General features: G+C 30.2%; 1 protein-coding gene across 1 annotated transcript; it reads left to right on the top strand.

Annotated features, from left to right (window-relative positions):
• The first annotated feature begins 263 nt into the window (after positions 1–263).
• LOC140047286 (choline transporter-like protein 2) lies at positions 264–20,241 on the top strand. Its single transcript, XM_072092206.1, has 20 exons — positions 264–407; positions 793–841; positions 943–1,016; positions 2,113–2,194; positions 2,712–2,796; positions 8,336–8,488; positions 8,741–8,813; positions 10,374–10,512; positions 10,621–10,704; positions 11,118–11,230; positions 11,442–11,564; positions 12,721–12,820; positions 13,236–13,328; positions 13,470–13,566; positions 14,124–14,365; positions 15,017–15,215; positions 15,466–15,539; positions 16,089–16,254; positions 16,645–16,729; positions 17,065–20,241. The coding sequence occupies exons 1-20, from the start codon at positions 359–361 to the stop codon at positions 17,172–17,174; spliced, it is 2,190 nt and encodes a 729-aa protein (XP_071948307.1). The 5' UTR covers positions 264–358; the 3' UTR covers positions 17,175–20,241.
• Positions 20,242–20,336: the final 95 nt, after the last annotated feature.

Here is a 20,336-nt window from a genome sequence, read left to right as displayed (position 1 = left end):
CACAGGGTCTTGTTTTATAAGTAGATTTGATTTTGATTCCGTTAGGCCTAATTTAACAAACCTTTAAAAAAAAAGTTAATGTTGCGACATGCCATTTAAATCTAGTTTGATCAAATTTAAATTTCCTATTTTTATTTACGCGATGTAAAATTAGAGTACCTATCATTTTGATTTAGCGCCCTCTATATTATTCTAAGTTTATAAACTTAACAACGTATCAACAAACAGTAGAGTAAATGGACGATACCACTCTAGGCCTATTGAAAATGCGTTTCATTTAGCTTGCTGAAAATATTAATAAGCCTAGATATTTACTCTTAAAAGGTAGTATTGCATTTAAAGTTAACGATAATCAAGTATGGGATCTAATAAAGTTGATGATGAAGATAATAATAACAGCAAATTTGGTAAGTATATATTATGAATGAACCAACAAGTGCAGGTGGTTTTTGTAGGAAAGGCTAGGCCAACAAAAGAAGGCAAACCATGGGAAGACGGTGGTTTGATTTCTTCACTGATAACCAATGACCATCTGCTTTGTTTTTGACAAACTGGGCCTAGAAAGTGTACAATTATTATGCACTACCTATTGTTATTTTATTTTATCAGGCTTAGACAATGCATGCATTTAAATAATAAGTTTGAAGCATTAATGATAATGATGAGATATTGATATTTGTTTTTTATGATCGGAAGAGATATTAATTATATAGAAATAGAAGTAGGCCTACAACAGAATTATTTATAAATGTAGGCCCTACTAATTCTTTCATATTTTTGTTTTCATTTTAGGGAAACCAACAAAGTATGATCCAAATTTTAAAGGACCAATTCAGAACAGGTATGTACAATTATTGAATGTAACGTTATAATATTGAATTAACATAACATAGTTATTCCGTATTTTTAACCAATGTTTTTTCTGTATTTTATTGTTTTTAGGAGCTGTACAGATGTTATCTGTTGTATTATTTTTGTAGCGTTTATTGTTGGAATGTTTATAACTGGATATATTGGTAAGTATAAAAAATTAGTATTTCGTCTACATCTTAATTGACGAGCCTGAATGTTGCTGAACTAAATAAGAACGTGATTAGATCAACCTTGATAGCAAGTCAGTGTCAAGGAACTGTATTGATTGTGACGGTGATTATAACATTTGTATACAGTAGGCCAGTGAGTACGTCACACATTAAGTGCCTATTGTCATTATTGGCCTATTGCCTACCTTTTATTGTCTTTTCTATCACATTAACTAACTAAAATACTAATACCAGTAATAAATAAGTAAATTAGTAATCACAAAGTATTGCCCTTGTTATTTGTAATTAACATTTCTTAATTATTTTGTGATTTGAATTGATAAGATATTGCCTATATTGTCTTTTCCATCACATTAACTAACTAAAATCCATTTTAAAGGGAAACTTACCTTTAAATCAAATGAGGGGTATAAAATACATACATACACAGAAGTTGGTGCATCTTGAAACAATATAAATATATAATATATATAATAACAATATAAAATTACAAAAACAGAATAAACTGGACAATAAAATTAAGAAAAAATGATGTCACATCATACTGTATAACATATGTTGTAAGTGATGTGATGTGAATTATTACCAACCCTTTAAATTCAGAGAACACACTACTAATGGGACATTTTGTTTTATTGTAGTATTTAAAGTAGGAAACATTGCTAAATACTTTACACAGTTAGTAGAGTTCTGTGTTTGATAAGTAAATAGTATTATCAGTATTTAACAAGATTTCGAGTGTACTGTATACTGTATAATAATAACAACTCCAAGATAGCATTGTATAGCATAAGTGTACAAAACAACACCATCAATTATTTGAAACAGTATATAATAGCTAGACATATGTTTGTGCTTTTTTCTTTTTGGTGAACCATAAAAAATAGACTTAATAAATTTTGTTATGTGTATGGTTTATAAAAAAGGAAAAAAAAACAACATAAATCATTTTCGAGAGTATAGATATAATTCCAGAGGAAAAAATCAATATCATGAATATTCTTTAATAGGCTTTTTTTTTAGTGGATATTTCTTTCATGGAATGATAAATAACTTTTTTGCACTGTAGGATGGAGTGATGGTGACCCACGCAAACTCGTGTACCCCACAGATTCCAAAGGTCAAATATGTGGATACACTGGGGATGTTAGGTAAGTGATGAAAATTCTTGTTATTTTACTTACAATACGATCAACACCACGCACAGAGACAAACACCTAAAACCTAAGAATAATAATTGTTTTTCTAATTAAGTTTTCATGATGAGACTTAGATGAGAACTTAGCAAATTCACGGAAACAAAAACCTAAAACCTCTTTGCAAAAAGAAAATATTGTTCTAATAATAATTTTTTTTCCAATTTCATGATGAGACTCGAACTTACTATATTACTAATAATTGTAACATACTAATCATTGATTGAGCCCTATAATTTGTATGATGCTGTGTGGTTAGGATGTATTACCTTCTTCATATTTGGAATTTAAGAAGAAGAAAGTTTTTTCTTAAAAATAATAATCCAAAATCATGTTTTGTTTTGGACAATCTCAATGACTTTTTTCGTATTGTTTCTGATGTAATTTCTTAAATGTAATGAATTTACCATTTCTTTTCTGCATCTATTAGATAATCTTTGAATTAAAACTATTTTAACATTTTTTTTTGCAGTGACAAGCCGTATTTATTTTTCTTTGACATGTTGCAGTGTGCAAGTGGTAGCGCCACGTTTCAGTTCCAATGTCCCACAACACAGGTAAAGAAAATTCCTGTTTATGTTTCTAACTAGGGACCATGTGTGGCCACACCTCATTTCAGTTCCAATGTCCCACAACACAGGTAAAGAAAATTCCTAATTATGTTTCTAACTATGGACCATGTGTGGCCACACCTCATTTCAGTTCCAATGTCCCACAACACAGGTAAGGAAAATTCCTAATTATGTTTCTATTTAGGGACCATCTCTGATCCCACCTCTTTTCCAGTGTCCCACCTTATTTCAGCCCCACACACAGTTAAAAAAATGATTATGTGTTCTGGGAAACCAGAAATAAACACATTAATTATTACTGTACCGTGGATAATTCTCGTTCTTTGTTCTTTCTAGTGGATGACATTTACCTCGACCAACCTTCTATCACTTAATAAAAAATAAACAAATACATAGGATATGATTTCATCATTATGATATTTAATTTGACTTATTATATAGGCTCATAGAAAAAGTAGATATTTAGATTCAGAAAACCTAACCAATAATGTAAATGACTGATTCAGGATAGTACACTGTCATTATGGCATTTGTCTTAGTCAGCCTTCCATACTGTAGACTTTAAATTAAAAACTAATTTTACGAATATTCCACCAACACCATCATGATATTTAATTTGACTTAACCAGCCTTCCATAGACTGTATTAAAAAACCTAAAACTAATTCATAAAGGACATAGGACTAATTTAGTAATAGTACACCATCATTATCTATATATAAATTTACGTAAGGGCAAAATTCGGTAAATCGCGCCTTACTTCTAGAATTTTCACTCGATGGTATGTAAAGTTGGTTCGTACTTTCGGTACTGATTTTAACCGCCTGATGTAACCCTGTTTACTAATTAAATTGAGTTAAATAATTAGTTATTGACGATTAAAACGAATTTAGGTTAAACGATTTGCCCCAAATAGGGGTGTTTTCCGATCGTGGTATACACTGTCTAATGGATGTCCGTCTTGAAAAATACCCGCCAAAAAAATGCGAGGAGGCTTCGCATTTTTCTATCTCCTCCTACGATAATTGTTTTTAATAGCTGAAAACCGGTTGAACAGCTAGAGTACACCATCATAATGTTGAAGACAGGCCGATTTTCTTTAAAAAATACTATTTTGATAGATTTAATATACGATTATACAAATGTATTGATTTGCGATGAATGGAACATCCCAATCTCTCAGTCTGCCAGAGTTTGGTTTAACACAAGTACTGTAGGTAAATTTATGAGCCCTTGAACACATACGGTAGGTAAATATATGGGCCCTTTGAGAATAAACTTGCAATACTTTGACAATACTGTAAATACCTATTAACTATTTTTCATTTGAATCGAACATTTCTTACTGTGAATGTTCGTACTGTTAGATGTAATATAAAAATATATACAAATAAACTTTATTACTGAGACTGTGGATAGGCTCTACTGTTAGATATACAAATAAACTTTATACTGACAGTTCCTTCTCAACGTTTGTATTAATTAATAATTACCAAAAATATAAACGTCGTAGTGGTGTATCGTGACATGTACTTTAATATTTCAATTGATTATGACAGTGACAGTTTTAACAAAGTATTAAATCGCAAATGTTTTAGGCCTACTGTATTTAGAGGTATATTATTTATAGGCCTATAAAACATGAACAAAATGTTTCGTTACTCAGTGGATAAAGAATATATTAAAAAATTGTTCCTCTTTGTACCTATCCGCTTTCCCATCCCTCAACCCTAATGTTACATAGCGAGGAGGCTTCGCATTTTCCTATCTCCTCCTACGATAATTGTTTTTAATAGCTGAAAACCGGTTGAACAGCTAGAGTACACCATCATAATGTTGAAGACAGGCCGATTTTCTTTAAAAAATACTATTTTGATAGATTGCTAGAGTACACCATCATAATGTTGAAGACAGGCCGATTTTCTTTAAAAAATACTATTTTGATAGATTTAATATACGATTATACAAATGTATTGATTTGCGATGAATGGAACATCCCAATCTCTCAGTCTGCCAGAGTTTGGTTTAACACAAGTACTGTAGGTAAATTTATGAGCCCTTGGTTTAACACATACGGTAGGTAAATATATGGGCCCTTTGAGAATAAACTTGCAATAGGTTCGGAAAATGTTAAAAACCAATTTCTATTATTTGAATCGGTAAACAGTTTCCATTTATTATACATTGATAATGAAACATGAAATATTCCTATTTATGTCCCTCGAGGTTCATTACAATTTATATTTAGTAGTCCCACGGACTTCATCTTAGCCACTCCCCCGAGTGCTAAGGCCAAATTTATGATACCCTACTTTCTATGTAAGTTTAGTTACAGTTAGTTCTTGACGATAATACAACGAATTTAGGTTACACCCTTCGGCCGCGAAAACGTTTCTGTACAAATATGATACCGATTGGCTTTATTTCATTCAACAGCGACCATAATCTCGCCAATTACAGGATAGATAAACTATTTTATTATTGATGTGCTTATAAATTAAGACTCATGTAAACAGCTTGATTACATCATTTTACAGACAAACGAAACTTTTAAACCTACTGTTTCAATAACTGAGTATAATGCTGTATACGTTTTCATAAGTAAGTGCATATACATTTTCGTGTTTTCATTGACGAGATTGTAATAGTAACTTCAGTAACTATTACAGTACTTATTTATTATACGACACAAGACAATTGTATCTGACAGGTACGTACATTATTCTAAAAAATAAGTCTAGATAGATCCCTTAGGCGTCATAAATCACAGGCCAACAAATCAGTACTCATGACAGAAATTCGACCCAGTTTGGTTCACACAAATGTTTACAGGAATTTCAACACCACAACCGATGATTTGCCCTAAATATTTAGGTAGACTACAGTTTAATTTTTCACTGAATAGGAGCTTGCATTTCCGATTTTCATTTCGCAGAATGTCTAGGTCTATTTATTTAGTTTGGTTCTTATAATATATAAATACAATCAACTTTATTACTGTGGTTCCATCACCACCACCACGTGTCGCCCAATTCCCGTACATACATTTCCATTTCTCCCTAATTTCTTTAATCCACATAAATTAATTGTCCTTTATGGAATCCAGTATTGGTTTTGTTGTCTCTATTTCTGAATACCCCAATTAGGGGGACACTTCCGTTTTTGTTTAGTGTCCCAAAAAAGTCCCCGTCCGTGGATTCTACTGTATTCGAGAACCATCTGTGAGCACCCCTAGATGGTACGCGAGCGAAGCGAGCGTGCCATCTAGTAACATTAATTTGACTTAAACAGCCTTCCATAGACTGTATTAAAAAACTAATTCATACAAAAAATAGGACTAATTTAGTAATAGTACACCATCATTACAACATTAATTTGACTTAAACAGCCTTCCATACTTTAATAGCTTTTCAAGGAAGCCTTTTATACATTTACAATGAGTAGTACGACATTGACATCACAGCCCAGCCCTTGTATAGCTACTTCAAGTCTTATTATTCTCAGGATCAATAGTTGAAAGCCAAACACAATGCACTCACGTCACATAGGGTAATTAGTGTAAATGGTAGCTATGGTGAGCTATCGCAAACAACTAACAAAGCCAGGGTGTTTGTAATTGTCTACAGTACCTTATACAAGAAGGTCCGGTCCGTTCCATAGGAAAAATGTAAATAAATATAATGTATTTTATTTTGTATAGTACATTCAAATTCACGATAATACTTTAATAACACTAAACACAATCAATTTTCATTTTAAATAGTATTTAAAGATTGTCCCCTAACAATTTTTTTTCACATTTTTTTTGTTGGATATGCCATTTTATTGTCACGTAATAGTTATTCACTTTGACCAAAAACTAGGTTGGAAAAAAAATGATTTACCTGAAAAAAATGTAATTTAATTAAAGCAAAAAAATACTTAAATTTCAGTTTCAGTTTATAATATAAATAATTGAGGTATACCTCACAGGACTACTCGTAAAATAATACAATTGATTTTAGACAATGATAAAAAGTTATTTACAATAAAAAAAAATGAAATAAAATAAATTTAATGCTTTCTTTATAGGAAGACTCTTAACTTGTCAAAAACATGATTGCCTTTATTCGGGTAATAATTTTGATTACACTTTAGTGTATAGTGTTGCTATGAGTTATGAATAGACTGTTACTATCGTTACCATGGTTACTAATCCATAACAATGGATACCTAATAGGATCAGTGTGTATTTAAATGTATCGTGTTCCCTGTTAGTGCGTAACAAAATAATGCATTGAGTGTCCACTTGCTATATTATTCATAATTCCAAATACTGAGTATAGTAGTCAATTTGTATATTTTTCAAAAGATCTATATTTGTAATATTGTCTTATTATTATTAATAATAATAATAAATACGATAATTATTACTTTTAAGAATTACTAATTTCCATACAGTGTTATTAATAAGATTTCTTCTACATATAGTACACACAAACCAACCCACTCGCACAAAAAATTGTAACAATCGATACGTTTGTTGATTGCAGTAATCTATTATGTGGTTGTCATGACAATCAGTTTATATAAATGTTGTAATAAAACATTAATTATTGGATTGTGTGGTAAAGCAGTTTAATGAATATATTACACAGCGTTGTTCTTTAATAAATTAAAATGTTACACTTTATTCATTTATAATTTAAAAATCCTTGTTTGGATTTTCTTTCTATGTTTTTAAATTCATAATTTTATTTTTGTTTTTGCATTATTAGATGATTTCTTAATTATTATTAAAATATTTCATTAATTGTACAGTATACATATATAGTGGGAGCAAATAAGAAAAAGATAGGTCAGGTTATAAATTAGTACACAACACAATGCGTGGGTCGGTTTATTAAAACAAAATCCAGTATATATTGGATTGATATCCACATCACATTATTCATTATTATTATAATTTGAGATAAGTCAGTATAGGCTTAATAAAGTCAACTCTATTGAATTTGACTACAAATTTATTTATAATGTTTTAAATGCTAAGAAAAAAAAAATCCACTAATGGGAAGTGATGGCTCAGGACTGAATTTTATTCTATTTAATGATTATTGTCCCCTATAATAAAAAATAATTCTTAAAAAAATGTTTGTTGAATCTGCCTTTTTGATGTCACATAATAGTTTAAAAAAATTGGATTTAATTGGAAGAAATGTTATTTACCTGAAAATCTATAATTTAAAGCAAAACCAATCGCTTTTGGGTTGGATTTAACCATTTATTTATAAGTGAAAACATTATATTTTATTGGCATTGTTCATGTATTTGTATCCGTTTTGTGTTTACCCTCCTGTTATTGGCGAATTTATTTTGCTGTTGGTTGGGTTTGGAAATAAATAAAAATAAAAATATTTTTATTCTATGGAAAGTGATTAAAACTACAAAATAACCTATATTCAAAGTCTGATTTAAATAATCTTCATTTTACATATTTTTAGGTGACAGTACATCATTAACAAGATTGTTGAAATTTTTGTTTATAGATTTGTGTGAGGGAGTGTCCAACTGAGACGTTCTCACCATATACTCAACTGTTGAATGGCGCTCTGAGTTCCGATGGCAGCAATGTAGAATGGGATAAATTTTATTGCGAATATGAATTTGATCCTCAGACGGAATTTGTCAGTGGTTCTTATGTAAGTATACAATTGAGTCACTACTGCAGCATTGTGAGAATGCTGATTAAGATTTGATTTATTTCGATATCATACCACACATGAAAAATGGATACAACGAAACAAAAACCGTAATCATTTTGTATGGTACCGGGGATAGCCAAAGATTCCAAAGGGGATTTAGATCCTTAGGGTTCTGAGGGGTAAATCAATTTTCGTTTAATGTTGTGTATTAAAATTATTAACTTTTTAATTTAAATTTTTCATATTTAGCAAGGACTAGAGGGTTTACTTCGGATGTTGGATGATGAGAAGTGCGCCCCCTATTACCTCGAGAGTTCAAATTGTAAGTGTTAATTTTGCATATTTATAACATAAACATCATAAACTTCTTTCTGGCTCTGTTACTTTATTATTATTATTATTATTTATATTATTAATTTATGCTTTGTTTATTTGTACAATATCTCCACTGATAACCACAGCATTTTTTCAGTAAATTGCTTTTAGATTTAACATAAACATCATAAACTTCTTTCTGGCTCTTTTACTTTATTATTATTATTATTATTATTTATATTATTAATTTATGCTTTGTTTATTTGTACAATATCTCCACTGATAACCACAGCATTTTTTCAGTAAATTGCTTTTAGATTTAACATAAACATCATAAACTTCTTTCTGGCTCTTTTACTTTATTATTATTATTATTATTATTTATATTATTAATTTATGCTTTGTTTATTTGTACAATATCTCCACTGATAACCACAGCATTTTTTCAGTAAATTGCTTTTAGATTTAACATAAACATCATAAACTTCTTTCTGGCTCTTTTACTTTATTATTATTATTATTTATATTATTAATTTATGCTTTGTTTATTTGTACATTATCTCCACTGATAACCACAGCATTTTTTCAGTAAATTGCTTTTAGATTTAACATAAACATCATAAACTTCTTTCTGGCTCTGTTACTTTATTATTATTATTATTATTTATATTATTAATTTATGCTTTGTTTATTTGTACAATATCTCCACTGATAACCACAGCATTTTTTCAGTAAATTGCTTTTAGATTTAACATAAACATCATAAACTTCTTTCTGGCTCTTTTACTTTATTATTATTATTATTTATATTATTTATTTTAGATTTCACATAAACATCATAAACTTCTTTCTGGCTCTTTTACTTTATTATTATTATTATTTATATTATTAATTTATGCTTTGTTTATTTGTACATTATCTCCACTGATAACCACAGCATTTTTTCAGTAAATTGCTTTTAGATTTAACATAAACATCATAAACTTCTTTCTGGCTCTTTTACTTTATTATTATTATTATTTATATTATTTATTTTAGATTTCACATAAACATCATAAACTTCTTTCTGGCTCTTTTACTTTATTATTATTATTATTTATATTATTAATTTATGCTTTGTTTATTTGTACAATATCTCCACTGATAACCACAGCATTTTTTCAGTAAATTGCTTTTAGATTTAACATAAACATCATAAACTTCTTTCTGGCTCTTTTACTTTATTATTATTATTATTTATATTATTTATTTTAGATTTCACATAAACATCAGACTGTAGACATAAATTTAGATATAAAATAAATTTTAATTTTCAACTACAGTTCAATTCAATTCAATTCAATTCAATTCAATAGACATTTATTTACAAGATCTGAATACATACAGTAGGAAAACAAGAAACAGGATTGTACAGAATTATAAAGTATTATATCAGAAAATGAAGGCAAAAGCCCTGGAAGATGTTTGTGACATCTTGTGTTGGGCGAGCCTTAACACAAATAAAAAAGAAAAGAAATGCACTGAAGAAAATCATAATAAATTTCATAATCTAAAATTTGCTCATCAGTTGCCGACCGTTGCTTACCCACAATCCTACTGGAAGCCGTCTCATCAATCGGTAGCGTGTTGGATAGTGTTAATGGTACGCTAAAGACGCCAACAAACTCTAACATTACGTCGAGCAATGTTGCTGATCTATTTGGCACGTAAGTTAACATAATTTTGGTTCTTGTTTTAATTTTGGCAAGGATAGCCCTACATACCTTCTATTCATTGAAAATTAATATATGGTATTTTGTTATACTATTTTTTAGGGCTGCTAAGTACTTCCTAGAGCTTCAGTCAACAGCGTCTGTAATATATGAAGATGTAGTGGGTTCATGGTGGCTTATATTAACGTAAATAATTTTTTTTATTCAACTTCTCACATTGATGAACATTAGTGAAGGATTGGACTAACAGGTGGTAAACACCTCTAAAACGGTTCAGTCCAAATTGTACAGTGTTGTGACAGTGGCTGTGTGTGTGGACTAGTACACCTCCTACTCATCTCGAAAGATGTACTAGGTTGTTTAAGGTGCACATGAGCTAGATGTGTACACTGGACCTACGGTTTAGACTTGTTCTACCACCAGAACCATGGAGCGAGTGGGCCTCGAAACATTACCAACGTTATGGCAACATAATTACGGTTCCACTATCTTAACCATTCGGTCACTCTCGCTGTGTTAATATAAGTTATATTAAACATATGGTATGGGCTACTACTTTTTCATAAATATTTTATCATGTGATATATTTTCTATACTAGGTTCATGGGTGTCTCAATGCTTGTCGCCTTGTTGTACATAATTCTGATGCGTTGGTTTGCGGGCATCATTGTATGGGTTATGATATTTGGCACGTTCGCGCTACTGGGATGGGGTAAGTATTTTTATCCATTTTATAACATTTAAATTAAATGACAAAAAAACCCCACAATTTATCTTTGTAATTCTAAAGCGTGGTCAGTGTGATGCGCAATTTGAACGATTTGAAATTGTGAAAATCGTTTCAATCACGCATAACATCACTACGTAAAACCTCACCTGTTTGTTTCGTCTGTAAATATTCGTTTTAAATTATTTTGTCAAAGGTATTTATTACTGTTGGAAGCAGTATTATGAACTCGAAAACATTGAAGGATCTGATGCGGCCGTGGCATTTACTACTGATTTGAACAGCTACCTGCGCTTACAGAAAACCTGGCTTGCATTTGGTAAGTGGATTTTTAAGGTCTTCAGCCCTACTTAATTTCCATCTAAGCATTCTTACCTAAGGAGACTTTGTAAGCCTTCCAGTAGGCCTACTAAATCTTACCACTTTGGTTTTCTTAGTCTGCCACCCCATTTAAAGATGTATTGTCCCCCTGAAAAAATAATTCTTAACAATTTTTTTTAATATGCCATTTTACATAAAAGTTATCCACTTTGACCAAAAATTGGATCGAAAAAAATGTATTTACCTGAAAAAACTGTAATTTTAAAGCAAAAAATGGTCAAATTGGCTGCCAGCCAATGATCTTTGGTTGAATTTAACCGTTTATTCTGTCATTTTAAACATTAAAATATTATTTGTTTTTCTCTTTTTTTTTTCTACAGAAGTGATTATAACTTTATTAAAACTACAAAATAACCTATTCAAAGTCTGATTTATTCAATCTTCATTTTTCATGTTTTTGGGGGACATACATCTTTAATAATGCCATCTTGAACTCTTTAGCTCTCACTCTAAATATTTATTTTCTATATTCCTGTCAATCTAATGCATTGTAAGATTATTTTATTGGTCATAAACTTGAAATGTGATTATACATCAATAATACATATAAAGTACATTATAATATCAAAAGACAGAAGTGATAAAATAGATTAAAAAATGATTAAAAACGAAGAGTGCACAATGGAGCACCTTTAATTAGAGTTGAAGGAACTAAATTTTCAAAAAATTCCTGGTATTATTGTCGTGAAAAAAAAATTATTTTTACAATTTTTTTGTTGAATATGCCATTTTAAGGTCACATAATAGGAGTTTGCATAATAGTTATCCACTTTAACCAGAAATTGAAAATGATTTACCTGAAAACTGTAATTTAAAGCAAAAAATAGTCAAATTGGCTTAGGTTAATTTAATCATTTATTTTGTCATTTTATAAGTGAAAACATTTTTTTTTCTATGGAAGTAATTAACTTTATTAAAACTACAAAATAGCCTATCTGAAGTCTGCTTTAATTAATCTTTATTTTTCATGTTTTTGGAGACAACACATTACATCTTTATATAAGGATAACCTAGAGCTCATCACAGTATACCATTTCAGCGGGCAAAGCTAACTACAACAATAGTTTAAAGCATGCCTGTTTGTTTATTTCCAGGTATTACATTCTGTGCAATCCTTGTCATCTTGTTGCTCCTGACACTGTGTCTCTGCAATCGTATTCGGGTTGCAATTGCACTCATCAAGGAGGCTAGCAGGTAATATCATATCTAATATTTACCCTGATCTTATTTGTTCCTTCTATGTCATAAAATGTTTAATAATAGTTAATTATATTATTGGTAATTAACATAATTATTACCAATAATCATAATTTTAATTAACATAATTTTTGTTATAATCAAATTTTAATTAACATAATTTTTCTTAATATTCATAATTTTAATTAATATAATGATTGTTAATAATCATAATTTTAATTAATATTGTTAACCATAATTTTAATTAATTTTATTATTGTTAATAATCATAATTTTAATTAATTATTGTTGATAATTATAATATTAATTAACTATTGTTAAAAATATTAATGAAATTCATAATTTTTATTTAGATGGTAACTATTGTTTGTTTACATATTGGTAAATTATCATAATTTTTTGTTTATTTCAGAGCCATAACTCACATGTTATCTACGTTATTTTGGCCATTGTTTCCGTTTCTTCTGCAGTTGATCGTTCTGTCTTTATGGGCAGCTATTGCTTTGTATCCTTTATTCACAACAAGAAAATAAAATTTTAATTTATTTACAACTTCAAAAAAATAAGTTGAGATGGTTATAATTAAAAATGTATTGTTTGTTAGAATTGTGTCTGTGTTTAGTTGGTATCCTTGACAACTTGTTAGATACTTGGCAAGCGCTGGTGCTGCCACCTACATCACGGCTGCTGTTCCGGATGATGATGCCTATAACCTGACAAATGGGTCTGACTGTACAAAGGACGTAAGTAATGTCAAAGTTCAACACAACCACTAGTAAAAGTCCAGAAAAAAAACAGTTGTCTTTAGCTCCCTAGAAAATTAAACAAATTAAACTACTGTACAATTAAGAAAATTAATATATTAAATAGAATAGAACAGGCGATTCTCCAAATTGTTTTTTATGTGTAGCTGTGGTTTTTTTTTGTATCCCCCTGCAATCCCAAAATTTGTTTCCACAACCCCATATTGGCCATTACAAGCCACTACTGTCACTCCACCCACTAGCAATGATGTAGCCACAAGAAATAAAGGTTTTTGTGCAGTTTTTGCAAGAAAAAGGAACAATCTCTGTTCAAGCCACTGGGTTGTCAATGGCCTCTGTCAAAAAGTGATCATGTTGAAACCTATACCAACCATACTGGTGGCTACGGCCCTGACTAGTGTTCAATTGAATACGTGAATACGTGACCACCTTGGTATGCATTAAGTTCAATTTTAACATAGCTTCCTAAAACAAAATATATTAAACTCAATTTGTCAAATTATAGTCAGTTGAAATATTGATGTCTTTTTTTCTAGACGTTTGAGACAGACTATCCAAACACCACAGCCTTGTGTTTGTTTGAACATTATGGCCTGGACAACTTCTATCTGTACCTGCAAATCTACAATTTGTTCGGTTTGTTTTGGCTGCTGGCGTTTGTCTCCGCACTTGACCAAGTCTGCTTAGCTGGTGCGTTTGCTTCTTACTACTGGGCTTTCACCAAGCCTAGTGACATACCAGCCTTCCCAATTGTTAAGTCATTATACAGAGCAATAAGGTAAGTTTAGCATTCAACTAGAGTTGTAAGCCTCTCTTAAACGTTGTAATAATATTCTTATTCTCAAAAAATCCAGGTCAATGCCCTTTATTTAGTCATAATCATTATCCTCAATCCGAAAATATAAAATTGTTAGCATATGTTTTGTGTGTGATGATGCGGTAGAGGGTTCCTTAAATCTTTAAAATTATCTTTGACATTAAGAATAAAATCAATACGATTCTCAAGGTAGAATTGAGCCGTGGCCGTGGTGATACAGTATATCTGAGAAATATTGTTCACTCAGACAAAAGGGAGATTTCGTTTTATGCAGATGGCACATAAAAAGATTATTTCGTGCATTCTCAGAATCATGTTTTTACTTGTAGTAAATGGCGCGTTTGTGAAAATGAACTTCATAAACTCTGTTTAAACTACCAAACTAGTTTGACGAAAAAAGTGTGATGTGCCCAAATATGGTAGTGAATTGACATCATCGTGTCCATATATTAGCACATCACATTTTTTTGTCACATAAAGTTTGATAGTGTAGACAGAACTTAATGAGAAACATTGCAATGTATTCCATCTGTTACATGGTTAAAGTATCCGGTTTCAATTTATTTTGTGCATTTGCCAATAGATGAAATAAACAATATTTTTTCTGTATAGATACCATCTTGGGTCGTTAGCATTTGGATCTTTCATCATTGCAGTCATCCAAATGATCAGGGTCGTGTTGGAGTACATTGATCACAAGCTGAAAGGCTATGAGAATGCCTTTGTCAAATTCCTTATCAAATGCCTCAAGTGCTGTTTCTGGTGCCTTGAAAAATTCATGAGATTCTTAAACAAAAATGCTTATATTCTGGTAAGATTTTGTATAGTGTAATTTTTCGTTTACTTTCTGTACAAATATAATATTTAAACATAATACATTATGATAGTTCTAGCACAGAAATTTATATTGAAGTGAGGGAAGCAGTGATGGTTTTGGTACAGTAGGTCTGACTTTCACAGTGAATGAGTGAATTTTAGAAGTGCATTAAAAGCGTTAACCCAACTCACAATAATTAAACATTCTTTTCTTCATATTCTTTTCTTCATATTATTTTCAACAGATTGCTGTCTATGGGAAGAACTTTTGTACTTCAGCAAAGAATGCATTCTTTCTCCTTCTTAGGAATATTGTGAGGTAAAGATAGTTTATACAGCATAGATTTTACAACAACTGATTAATTTATTTCTTTGAATCAAGTCAAATGATAATAACTGGTTTGGTCAAAACTAGTCAACTTTTCAAAACTAGTCAACTTGTCAAAACTAGTCAACTAGTCACAACTTGTCAAAACTAGTCAACTTGTCAAAACTAGTCAACTAGTCATAACTTGTCAAAACTAGTCAACTTGTCAAAACTAGTCAACTAGTCATAACTTGTCAAAACTAGTCAACTTGTCAAATCTAGTCAACTTGTCAAAACTAGTCAAAACTTGTCAAAACTAGTCAACTTGTCAAAACTAGTCAACTAGTCATAACTTGTCAAAACTAGTCAACTTGTCAAATCTAGTCAACTTGTCAAATCTAGTCAACTTGTCAAATCTAGTCAACTAGTCACAACTTGTCAACTAGTCACAACTTGTCAACTTAGTCAAAACTAGAACTTGTCAAAACTAGTCAGCTTTGTCAAAACTAGTCACAACTATATTTTAATGATTTACACTAAATCTGAATTTTTATTTTGTAGAGTTGCTGTGATTAATAAGGTTACAGATTTCTTACTTTCCTTTGGGATATTGACGGTCATGGCAGCAATGTCCATCGGATCGTTCTACTATTTCACAAACAATCTCTCCTGGGTATCAGACGTTCTGCCTGTTCCAGAATTAAATTATTATTGGACGCCAGTCATAGTAAGTAGACATCTTGAATTTTAATTTAAAGCTCTGTCTATACTATCAAACTTTATTTAACAAAAAAATATGATGTGCCCATATATAGACATGATGATGTCATATCACTACCATATTTGAGCATATCACTACCATATTTGAGCATATCACTACCATAATTGGGCATATCACACTTTTTTTGTCAAACTTGTTTGATAGTGTAGACAGAGCTGTAGTACCGATACTACCCCTTCATTGTTCTGTATAACATGCAAAATAGAGTGCATTTTAATTTTATTCATTGACAACTAGTACTATCTCTATTTCAGTATATTAACAAATTATATTTCCTATTATGAAATGGTGACTTGTATTTAATGGTAACTAAACAATAATCGTGTTTTGTTTCAGATAATTGGAATTGGTTCTTTTTTCGTTGCCAAGATTTTCTTTGGTGTTTATGACATGGCTGTAGACACACTCTTTCTCTGTTTTCGTAAGTATTTTTGATGATGAAACTTAGTATTTTGTGATTTTGAAATTTTAAAGATATGCTGTCGCTCCTATACTGTAAGCTAAATACTCATTCATTGAATTGATTAAAATCATCAGCCAATTACCAGCCACTGCACTCCTCCCTATTTTGTTCTTTTCTTTTGCTCCCCTGATTATGCTTTTCAATTGTACTGTTGTCAGATGACATATGGACTAATTTTGAGTAATTGGATTAATTAATCACACAATTATTGATGTCAGTTCAATAAGTTTTGTTGGTGTTCCAGTCATAATAATAATATAATTTATAATATAATTTCTTTTTGTGTCTTATAGTTGAAGATTTAGAAAGACACGACGGGTCCGCCGAGAAACCGTACTTCATGAGCAAAGAACTGATGAAAATCGTTGGCAAGAAAAATAAGTTTGAAGATGATAAAAGTTAGAAGATGTATATTGTATTGTGCTCCAAAAATTTACCACCGTCCAAAAAAAAGATAATAAATTTGAAACATCCGACGCTAATAAAATAAGTTTATAAAAAGAGGAATATAATTTTTAAGTATTGTTTTAATTTAATATATTAATGAAAATGTTGAATTGTTAGAATATTTCATTTACAGTAGGTATAACAATAGTAGTAGATGTGTGCAAAACCTATAATGTGTAATTATATGACCGTCCAATAAAGTTTATAAAGGAATAGCACTTTATGTTTAAATATTGTTTTGATTTAATATAATATATTTAAAGAAGAATTGAAATTGTTTTTAATATTTTATCCACATTAGGGTAGATTTGTTATTTGAAAAAATGTACTGTAAGATAAGTATGTAAAAAAAGATAAATAAGAAATTGTACCTTATTCAGGTTTGAACCCAGATGCTGTAGTTAGTCCATTTCTTGATTGTAGGACCATTTCTAAATTCCTTTTTGTTTTAATTAAAATAATTATGAAGATGGTTTTATCCAATCAGATAATATCAGAGAATAAAGTTTGTGTGCTAACAATCATTAAAAACTAAACAGGAAAAATATTTCTTATCATATTGGTGTTTTCGTTATGGAATTCTACCTCAAAATTAACTGTTAAGAAACAAAACATGCTCCTGTATAATAATATTATTAATTATAATACAGTCTATATAATTATATTTGTATAATGTTTATATAATGACCATTGAATGAAGAAACCAAAAAGAGGCTGGAAATAGTTAGTTTGTAAATAATTTGTCTTGTCTTGAGTATAACATTTTGGAGGAAAGCAGGGATGGGATTATACTTGAATTAAAAGTTACCAGGCACTTGTGTCTGAAAATATCCTAAATTATGGGTTGGGTTATACTTGAATTGCATTCATTAAAAGTTACTAGACACTTGTGTCTGAAAATAGCCTAAATTATGGGGTGGGGTTATACTTGAATTGCATTCATTAAAAGTTACTAGACACTTGTGTCTGAAAATAGCCAAAATTATGCGGTGGGGTTATACTTGAATTGAATTCATTAAAAGTTACCAGGCACTTGTGTCTGAAAATAGCCTAAATTGTGGGGTGGGGTTATACTTGAATTGCATTCATTAAAAGTTACCAGGCACTTGTGTCTGAAAATAGCCTAAATTATGGGGTGGGGTTATACTTGAATTGCATTCATTAAAAGTTACCAGGCACTTGTGTCTGAAAATAGCCTAAATTATGGGGTGGGGTTATACTTGAATTGCATTCATTAAAAGTTACCAGGCACTTGTGTCTGAAAATAGCCTAAATTGTGGGGTGGGGTTATACTTGAATTGCATTCATTAAAAGTTACCAGGCACTTGTGTCTGAAAATAGCCTAAATTATGGGGTGGGGTTATACTTGAATTGCATTCATTAAATGTTACTAGGCAATTGTATCTAAAAATAGCCTAAATTGTGGGGTGGGGTTATACTTGAATTGCATTCATTAAAAGTTACCAGGCACTTGTGTCTGAAAATAGCCTAAATTATGGGGTGGGGTTATACTTGAATTGCATTCATTAAAAGTTACTAGACAATTGTATCTAAAAATAGCCTAAATTGTGGGGTGATATTATACCCGAGCTTGGGATAATAGTTACTCAAATACAGTAATATTTTAAATTTTTAATACAAATGTCCTTCCATACACAGAGTGTTATAGTTATGTGAGTTATAGTTTTGTAAATATATACAATGCAATATTAATCACCTTTGACTAGGGTTACCTTGTAAAAAAGAGGCATAAGTTCTGTAGGACATTTATAAAAGGTATGGGTAGTTCTATAATAAGTATTTCTTTGTAATAATATGTATATAGCAGTCATTATTCACCTTGTTACTTATACGTTCACAGTACAACATTTATTTTGTATAAGTCAACTATCCCAATACTCATGGTTTTGATTCTTCAGATAGCCTAAAGCTCTGTCTACACTATCAAACTAGTTTGAAAAACATGTGTGATGTGCCCAAATATGGTAATGATATACCCAAATATGGTAGTAATATGACATCATGTCCATATGAGCACATCACATTCACATACAGTTTGATGGTTTTCAGGAAAGTCTGGTATTCCAAATGTGTTTTTAATGGTAAAAAAAGAATTTGGGACGAGGCTTTTGACCTCAAGAAAAGTCTGGTATTGGGGGAGTTTCTGGTTTTCTGAAAGTTTTTGAAGAGTTGACTGTATATTGTATGAATAGTCACTTTAATTATTTGTGTAATAATTTTATATGTGTGATTCACCTTGATGTAATGACATTGAAAATTAATAGGGAAACCATGTAACTAAAAAGAGGCAAAACGTTTACATTTATTTGTATAAATATAGTTTTAATTAGTACTTTAAATTATTTGTGTAATAGTCATGCAATTATTATTCACCTTAATGTAATAGGGTAAACTTGTAACTACAAGAAAAAGAGGCACAACGTTTTGGTACAACATTTATTTTTTTTATATTATTAGAGGTGAGATGCTGTTTGTTTATATGGGATAAATAGTTCTATAAAGTTATTCAGTTTATCTTGGTATGATGTGGAACTGCAAAAGAGGCCCTTTTAAGTTAAAACTTGTATTTTACAATATTTTGTATACATAGCCTATAAATAGCTTGAAAAAGTGTTTTTACAAATTTACAGTTATTAGAGAAAAATTTACCTTGATATTTGACTTTTTTAACTGAAAAAAATGTTTGTACGATTAATTTTTAAATGTGGGAGCAGAGACTCTAAACTGCCGAGAAATGAAATGGTAATATGAGCCAATATTTGCGATTGAGAATTCATTCATATTTTATTTTAATATACATATTAAATATGTGTATGTTTTAGCTTTAAAACACATAACTGTTATGTAAATAGTTCACCTGTACTGAAAAGACAAGGAAATGTATTTTGAAAGATTTTTTTTTAATATTCAAAATTGTTTGTATATTTGTATTTTAATTTAAGCCACCTGTTTTTAAAATTGTAATATGAATTCAATTGATTCAAATGTCATAATAAATTGTTGCACAGAAACTGTACAATAATGATTTGTCTGTTGTGTATAACGCGCTTTTAATTCTTGTTTATAAATTAAATTGGGTAAAAAATAATCTGATATT

This window comes from Antedon mediterranea, chromosome 4 (assembly GCF_964355755.1).
Source record: "Antedon mediterranea chromosome 4, ecAntMedi1.1, whole genome shotgun sequence".
Classification (NCBI taxonomy): Eukaryota; Metazoa; Echinodermata; class Crinoidea; order Comatulida; family Antedonidae; genus Antedon; species Antedon mediterranea.
Note: the sequence above shows the minus strand (reverse complement) of the source record. Positions and strands in the feature narration are given on the sequence as shown.